The sequence below is a fragment of the Loxodonta africana genome, chromosome 4, assembly GCF_030014295.1.
Source record: "Loxodonta africana isolate mLoxAfr1 chromosome 4, mLoxAfr1.hap2, whole genome shotgun sequence".
Taxonomy (NCBI): Eukaryota; Metazoa; Chordata; class Mammalia; order Proboscidea; family Elephantidae; genus Loxodonta; species Loxodonta africana.
This window is the reverse complement of record NC_087345.1, coordinates 81,847,731-81,857,179: the sequence shown is the minus strand read 5'-3', so window position 1 is coordinate 81,857,179 and position 9,449 is coordinate 81,847,731. Positions and strand designations below refer to the sequence as shown.

At 38.2% G+C, this 9,449-nt stretch overlaps 1 protein-coding gene across 1 annotated transcript; it reads right to left on the bottom strand.

The window, feature by feature from the left end:
- Positions 1-8,333: 8,333 nt before the first annotated feature.
- On the bottom strand, positions 8,334-9,230 carry LOC100664618 (olfactory receptor 6C2-like). The gene has a single exon (XM_003405103.4). The coding sequence runs from the start codon at positions 9,228-9,230 to the stop codon at positions 8,334-8,336; it is 897 nt and encodes a 298-aa protein (XP_003405151.4).
- Positions 9,231-9,449: the final 219 nt, after the last annotated feature.

The following is a 9,449-nucleotide window of genomic DNA, read 5'->3' as shown; positions in this document are numbered from 1 at the left end:
CGTGTTGTGGGGAAGAAGGACATGCCTGTCCATCTGCTGTTGTTTCCTCTTTCATTCTTCTCAATTTCTTTTCCATCATAACTCATGTAATACATGATCAGTTCCTGCTTCATCAAAAACCTCTGACAGAGTCCTTGCCCTTGTACGTTACTAACTTGGGTAAGTTACTTTCAAGCATTCTCTCACTTTAGTCTATAGTTTTAGGGCTTAAGTTTCTGCTGACCAGGAAACATTCAGCTAGTTAGTAATACTTCACTTTCCCCTTTTGAAAATATCTCCAGTTTCTCCAAATGATTCTATTGACACACCTTCTATCATGTGACTTTTATTGGAGACTAGCACCCTCTTTCTATTTCACAATGGGAGATAGAGGCAAATGTTGCTGTGCTCCAAAATAAACAGAAAATTTACTACTCAGGAGAATTGCCTATTTGATAATATTGCATTTACATAAACACTGTAGGGGGTAAGGCCTGAAGGACTCATATTTCCAAGATATTACAATCCCCGGATATGTGTCTTTGGAATTTACTTATATGTTGTGGATAAAACATGATGGTATTTATTAGTTCTTGTGTATAGTCTTGTCATCTTAACCAATTTCTCACACTTCAGCAACAGCTTCATTTCGTATGCTCCATCATTAATCCAGAGCTATATTTATAAGTCATTAATTCACAGTTCAGAGAAAACAAGGAATTGGTCATGTGAAGTGTCAGGGTCATGAATTCAGGAGGTTTTCAATACTATACAAACCTGAGAGTTTTTTTTTTCATGTTTTTAATCTCTGAATAATATTTTAAAAGAAAAAGAAAGCAGAAATAGAATTGAGTGCTGCCTCTTTGTGTCTAGCATTAATAATCCATACATCAAAAAATATCACAGAGTTGTGCTCTGTATCCCAAAAGAAATCTAACTACACTTCAGCATATGACAAAATAGAGGGAAAATAACACGGTCAGTGTATGTACATGTTTGTCTGTGTGCATTGCACATGCAGACAAGCTATGCCTCAAACTTCTAGGCAGTCATTAGACTGCTAGGAATGAGGCACATACACCCACTGGCATCAAACATTCTGTGGGTGCTACATTCATCTGTGATGGAGTAAGATGTATGAAAGGGTTTCACAGTGTTGGTGAAGTGAACTCCATTATTTTTATTTATAGAAAACAAACAGTAAACAACAACAGATTTTCAAAGAGGAAACTCTTATCCTTCCTCAAATTATCCACGTCCATTCTTACATAGCTGGACAGGCACATGGTTGTTCAGGTCAGACGCAGTGTTCATATCAGCATGGCTTCTACTATACTTCTGGGCCTTACGGGTCCTCGCTGCCAGGTGGAAAACCCCTGCACAGGATCTCCTGAACCTCTGCTGCTGGGCCCCCTGCTGCTGGGTCCCACCATGCTATCCCGGGCCTGTGGGGCTGTCTTGCTGCCGTGCTATCGCAGACACTGCTGCCCAGGAGTGGGTGCATGCCACCCCATACAGGACACACTTAGGCCCCTCTTGCCCTGCACAAGCAAGTGTTAGAAATTTTTGGTTCCACCAGCAAGCCTCTTGCCTGAAGGCACTCAATTCTCTCTCCATGTGTGAGGAAGGCTCACAGCTGCTGTCTCTCACCGTCTTCAGCATTCCCTCTTTCTTCTGGGTCTAGGAGGTTCTCAGTGCAGGGACCCTGGCTCCTTGGTCCAAACTACATGCTCTGCTCCAGACTTCTTGATGGTAGTGAGGTTTCCCTGAATCTGTATGGGATTAGCCCTTTTTAGCCTAGCTGAATGGTAAAAGCAATCCTCTTTGTAGGGAACAGTCGCCTCATTTGCACAGTTCTGCAAGTGTTTTACACACCTCATTTGCATTATCCCAGCCAATTATTTTGTGGAACTTACAAGACCATGGCTGGAAAGGCCATATAAAAGCAATTCACTCACCTGTACTCAGGTGATGAAAAAAACATTCTTCCATCCACCAGTGGTTAGAAACCAGTTGCCCTCAAGTTGACTCTGACACGTGGTGACCACATGTGTGTCAGAGTAGAATTGTGCTCCTTAGGGTTTCAGTGCATACATTTTTGGAAGTTGATTGCCAAGCCTTTCTTCCAAGGTACATATAGGTGGCCCTGAACCCCCAACTCTTCAGTTAGCAACCACCACCCAAAAGTCTTATACATTAAACAGGATTTTTGATCACTATTCATCTCAGGACTTCAATAGATCTATTTATTCCATAACATGAGAGAATTTTTGACCATAACAAATAACATTGCAAAAATAGCTACGGTAGTTGCTAAAGGGTCCTGTTTTTCCTCTACGATTCTTTATTCAAAAACACTGTACTAATCACCACATATATACTTGTTCATAGTCCCGAAACAATGCCAGTTTGTTTGGAATTGGTATGTTGGTACATTTCAGCCTTACCAATCATCCCCAAAAGAAAGGCCCAGTGTTCTCCTTCAAAAATCTTAAAAAAAAAAAAAACCCTAATGGATCCCAAGAGTCAGATCCCTTTGTGTATGGGGTCTCTATGAGTCAGAGTCTGACTTGACAGCAGCTACCAACAAGAACAGCATCATCAATCACCCCAACCTATGGGAAACTACACACATATTTACCATTTATGCACTCTTCGTCCTTTTGTGTAATTCCAGTTTTTCACGTGGTGTAATTTGTCTTCCCCATGCAGAGCTTCCTTAACATGTCTTTTACTACAGGTTTGCTAGCCATCCATGTTCTCTGCCTTTTTTTCCTTTTCTTTTTTTTTTTGGTCTGAAAATATCTTAAGTTTATTTTTGTATTTGAGAGATATTTTCCCTGGTTATGAAATTCTATGTTGTACAACTGCAGCATTTAAAAAATGTTAATGTGTTATCTTCTGATGTCATACTTTTAGGCAATACAGGTAATAAAATAACTGTTTATAAAAATATTACTGAAAAATCCCACAGAGGTATGGGAGAGTAGGTGAAGTATTGGTGAAGATAAGAGAGCAATTTTAAAATAAATTACATGCATGTTTGTAAGGTCACGGGAATGGCCTAATAGACAGGTGTAAGGTGAAGAAGAGATGGGGAAATAAATGGGTGCATTGCCTTTGTGATTGGATGTCAGGTGTATTGTGCGGGATAGGGGTGAGGGAATGGTCTTAGATCCAAAAGCAAACCAAACCAGTTGCCATCCATTTGATAGGAGCACAGATAGTTCATTTAGTGTATCAAAGAATTACTTTGGCCTACTCAGTTATGTCCACAGAAATATATTTGAATACGTGGGAATAAAGACAAAAGGAAAAAAGGCAGAAATAAAAACAAACAAAAAAAATACCCAAGTACATACAGAGAGTCAGGGAGGAGTGGATTTTACTTCCCCTCTGAGCTATCCCGCTGCCTGGAAGCTACCAAAAAGGCCAGTTTGAGCAGTTTGCCTGAAGCAGATTGAGTAGTAGGTAATAGGGAAAAACACACCTTTAGATGGAGAAATAGTGTTACAGTTATTATTTCTTGAAATTGGCTCCTCTGCCTCCCTAAACACTCTTACTCTATATATCCTCCATTCATATTTCTTGCCACCTGGCAGGTTGGCTCAGTTATTGGGGAAAACAATTTCAGATATTTTCTCATTATCTAAAAAGCTTGAAAAATACATTATCTAAAAAGCCTTGGAAAAAAAGTCTGTTGCTATATAATGCCTGTCACTGTTTTTTTGTTGGCAATCCTACCTCATCTATTGCAAATTTATATATCAGTTTCCCTCTGTAGCAACAGGAAGGAAAGTAAATGTGCAGAGATGTCAACTTGATTGGAAGGGGTGGTGGTGGGTTTTGTGGAAGTTCTCTTTGAAGTGTTTTACCTTAAAGAAATGGACAATAGGGGGAAGGATCTTCCAGGCAAAGAGCTGGTTTCATGTGGGTTAAAAAAAAGATATGAGGGGTTATTAGAGTAGGTTAGTGTGATGAAATTTTTAAGTCAGATTACAGAAGTCCTGGAATGCTATTTTAAGGAACTTTGACTTTAATCTCTCCTCAATAGACAGCCTTTGAAGAAGTCTATAAAGAAAAACAAACAAACAAAAACCCTTAGAGGAATTTTTAGGTGGTCGTGCAAGGATATGAGTAGTGAATTTAAGAAATGAGTCCTTAGGAAGGGAGAGAGACCAATTTTGAGAAAGGACCAAAAGTTACAATACTAGTTCTCCATCTGGAGAGCTGTTTTTCCTGTAACCTAGTCAACCTGTTCCAAACTGCCAAGCCTTGCCTCTCTGATATCTTCTAGGCAACGAAATTTCTCAGAGTAATGACACACTTACATATTTCTGTCATTGGTAGTATATTTTCATTTGTCCATACTCAGGGTTCATTTATTTTTCTTACTAATCTGTTATTGTATGTTATCAATTATTTATATCTTGTTTATCTTTTTCAGATGAACATTTTTCTCTGATGTAAAGATTTATCTGTTTCCTTGACTCACTTCTTTCTCAAGAATGTTCTGTGCTTGCTTTCATGTCTCTATAAATCTCTCCCAGGTGTAAATGGAATTCTACCTGTCCCCTCATAGGACATGGCAAACTAGCAAGCAGTATGGTATTCTGGTTATGTGCATGGATTCTGGATCCAGATTACCTGACACTTATCTTTCCCCTGTATTAGGTGTCTGACCTTGATTCTGTGCCTCAGTTTCCTTGTTTGTAATACGGGGATAATTGTTATAGCATATCAGTATAATTATTAATAATGACATATTGGCATTGATAATAATAATATACAATGCATAGGATTTTTAATTGTTTCTATTATTGTATTCTATTATTGTCTTGCAAGTTGGAACAGTGTCTGGCACATAATAAATAACATAAAAGCTGTCATTATTTCCCTCGGCCACATGGACCTTTTTTCTGTATTGAAAACACTCATGATCTGTGTCATATATGTGGCCCTTCAATCTCTGTTGCCTTGTGAAATTTCTTGTTTTGTTAACTTTCCATGGTGTACATCATGTATATTAAGTTATTATGAGGCAGATTTACATCTTTGAATTTTCTTTACTACTATGCATAATAATAGCCATACTTTGAATAGTTATTTATGAAATGATACACAAAAACTAATTTGAATGTCAGAGAGTTTCTAGGGCTTCTTCTATTTTCAGGAAAATGATGCTGATTACTCAGTGCGTGATACATTCTCTTTTTTGCAGGGTTTTACATATCCAAATAATAAAGATTATGTCTCTCTGCAGAGCAGCCACTTCAGGGCCTATTGTGCAGACAAACAGTATGTTCCCTGGGGGGTTTGATTCTGAAGGGATAATGTTGCTTTTGTTGCCATCTTTAGGGACAAAAGTGGAATACATTTTTGAGAAAAGCAATCACAGACAGACTGGTGAGGATGGGGCAATGGTAGCATCTAACATAGGACAACAGCAGGCTGAGTCAATCAGGAGAAGTGGAACATAGAGTTGAATGGAATCATTGTATTGAGTGCACTGCAAAAGTGATCTCCAAGCTTCCATTCAAATCAATCATTCAAGCAGCCCTGAATTTAGTCAGCGTGATAAAATCATTGTCATTTAATTTGAGGATTTGTATTTATTTTCATTTCCCAAGGCCCATAATCAAAGAAGTGTTTAAGGCCCAAGGGAAAGGGATGAACCAAGGAGACCCTGCTTGCATTCTCAGTATCCACTTTTTCCCTTCTGAGAGTGAAACATACCCTCCATGACATCAGGAATTTTGTCCCATATGTTCAGTGCTACATTCCAGTGCTAAAACCACACTGTGGCACATAGTAATCACTCAGCACATAACTCTTGAATGAACAAATGAAGGAATGGTGACAGGCCTAGTATGGAAGCAGAAGAAATATTTTTCCTCCTTCCCTTAACTATATATTTTCTCTTCTCGCTTCTTCGATCACCACGTACCTTACGGATCTTCATGGCCACGCTTTCATTTCCTTAATAGTTCACATAACAATCACAAGTGAGCAGTGAGCTCTATGACACCAAACTGGGTTATATCTCATTATAAAGGAGGTAGGTGACTTCACAAGAATTGCTGGAGAAAATGTTCTGGGGTACAATGAGGATATAATTTATAAATATTAAAAGCATGCACAGTTTTATGTTGCTGATCTTTTGGAGACTTCCTGCAAATAGAGTGCAGGTCGCACAGTGAAATCTGATTGTACAATGACAGCTAGTGTAGAGATGATGAATAGGCATCCCTTCTTCAAGAAGGAATTCTTTAATATTGTCTACGTCTAAGGTATTTTCCCCTCTTTGAGAAATTTCTCCACCCTACACACACAATTAAATGACAGAATTCTTACTATATTCTGATGAACCTGTGGAGGGTGAAAAGCCACGATCAATTCCAGTACAACCTGAGGTAATTTTTAGGAACCAAAGATGCATCCAGGAGTGACCTCATTTATTTTTGTGCTACTTCCTACTGCTGCTAAAACTTGAAAGACCTGTAAAACGCCGCCCCCGGTGTTCCCTCTTAGTGAGGTGAGTGGATGAAGGAGTGGTGAGAAGCTCACTGTCCAGAATGGAATCTGAATGGTTATCTTTCATGAACCTCCTGCATTTGCCGTATTGGTTCTATCCAACTGCAATTAGGCCCAGCAAGGTCAATGGGGCAGGCTTATCTCTTTGAAAGTCCAGAAGGTATTCAACCTTGTCTACCATCATCCAAAAAAGGGGGCTTTTACAAATTGAACACAGCTAGATATTGCAGAGAATGAGATTTATGTATATAGAGTGTGTTTGCTATAGAGTCACAACTCAGGCAAAATAATTAATTAACCCAACGGCTAAGTGAATATACACATAGTATAGACGCATATTTGATCAATTATCAAAAAGGAAATTAACACATTCAGTGAAGTTTTCTTGGTTTTTAGATGAGAAAATGAGAAACTTTGTGGATAACAAAGCCCTTTTGCCTCCAGAGTTTTGAAGTGTATGGCACATATGCACATTCTCTGGATATGACTTATTATGAATTTTTGAAAGCATTATGAAGTCATAAAGTATATCCGAGCAATGAGATGATATTCATTAAATATAAATAACATTCGTATATGTATTTAGAAGTATAAACAATATTTTTGGAAAGTTAGAAAATGGACAGAGGCTTTTATTATCTTATGGAAAGAATAGTCACTAGGTCCAAGTTGAGCCCTGGTGGTGCAGTGGTTAAGGGTTTGGCTGCTAACCAAAAGTTCGGCAGTTCAAATCCACCAGCAGCTCCTTGGAAACCTCATGGGGTAGTTCTACTCTGTCCTATAGGATCATTATGAGACAGAAGCGACTTGATGACAATGGGTAGGTCCAAGTTACTCATATTGTTCTCCCTCCTTATCTTTTCTTCTCCTTCATCTTTAGGTTCATTCAGTTTTTTCACACTATGCTTGGATTTGATTTCCAGAAGTCCGCCTAAGCTAACCAACCAAATGCCCATTTACGTGTTCTTCTCAAATTAGGAAAAATATCTATTGTTTTTATTCATCTTCTTGACTCTGAACATTTTCATTAACACAAGGTATAATGGAATTCTGGATAGTTGAAGAAATTATTCAATGAAGGTCTAGATATCTTGCCTCCAAATTCAGGGCTTTTTCTCCTTGAGACTTGTAAACACTGTCAGTATCAGTACAAGGCATCTAACTCTTGAAAGTGGTTCCTTCTCTTCTCTACTGATATTATTATGTCAGGAAGAACTAGATCCAAATAATTTTCACATAAGCCAGTAGAAACATTTTTTGTGAATAAATTAGTTGAAAAGAAAGATGAAAGCTCTCTGCACAATCTTTATGATTGTCCCATTAACTCCTTTTATTTAATCCTGCAAATGGACCAGAAAATAATCCAGGAATATCCTGAAAATTTTAAAATGAAAGTAGAGCTCTGGAGTACAAAATTTTGTCCTGTATCACATTTTAAGTTTCACTAGATATTTTTTAATTACTCCTTGAAAAATTGGAAGTTAGACATTGAAGTGTTCTCAAATGGAAAATGTTTATTGGGTTTTAGAATCCACAGAACTACATTTTATTTATTTGATTTCCATTTTACAAAATAGAGTACCTTGAGAACCTAGTCTTAGATAAATGCATTAATGGTAAAACCATAGGGAATAGACATGATTGAGAACTGAGTACCTCGATTTTTTTTTTTCTACTTATGAGAGAAAAATGTTCACGGGGATAGGTAGTTTGACAAATCTACAGAATAGAAAGAAACTTTATATTTGGCAAATTCTTGTAACATGTTCATGGGTTATTCAGATTTAAACATAACTTGGCCTCAAAACATCAACTATCTGTTACTTCTTTATGAGAAATGCAACCCTTTTTACAGTGTCTTTGAAGACTTCCTTTACCTGCTTGTTTCGTAGTGTATAAATGAAAGGATTAAGCATAGGGACAACTGAAGTAAAGAGCAGCCCCACCAGCTTATTAAGGGTTACTGCTTCGTTTCTTGAAGGTTTAATGTAGGAGAAGATGGAACTGCCATAGCTCATGAAAACCACAATCATGTGAGAAGAACAGGTGGAAAAGGCCTTTTTCCTTTGTTGGGCAGAAGGGAATTTTAGAATGGTGCTGATGATGTATGTGTAGGAGAGAATGACACCCAGTAGGGTAGTAATCAGTGTTAGCACAGCAAAAGCCAAAACAACTTTTTCTGTAAGCTCTGTGTCTGAACAGGTGATCTGTAGGATAGGATATGCGTCACAAGCAAAACTATCAATGAGATTGGAGTCACAGAATTCCAGCTGGAGACCCATGCCAAGAGGGGGGACAATAATCAACAGGCCAGCACCCCAACAGCAGAGAAGGAGTGTAGTGCAGAACTTGTTGTTCATGATGGTTGTGTAATGTAGGGGCTTACAGATGGCCACGTAGCGATCATAGGACATGGCAGAAAAGAGAAAAAACTCAGTTGCTCCAAGGAGGATAACAAAAAACAAATGTGTGAAACAAGCATTATAGGTACAGGTTTTATCTCCAGTTGTCAGGCTGTACAGGAATCTGGGAATACAGACAGAGGTGAATGAGACTTCTAAGAAAGAGAAATTTCGGAGGAAAAAATACATGGGAGTTTGAAGATGGGAATCCAAAAGTGTGAGACTGATAACTGCCATGTTCCCAGCCACACAAAAAAAGTAGGTGAGAAATAAAAATACCAAAAGCTGGATTTGTAATTTTGCGTCCTCCGTCATCCCCAGCAGGATGAATGTTGTTATCACTGTGTGATTTGTCATTACCTCCTGTGTCAAGTCAAAAATCATTGGACTTGAAGACACAAGCAACATAAGAAGCCAGCATGGAGGATGAAGTAAAGATGCAATCAGTATTAATGTAATGCATTTGGCATTTGGATTCTGGAATTTTACTGGAAATATTTAAATATGAATCAAAGGTTTATAATTCCCTTATTA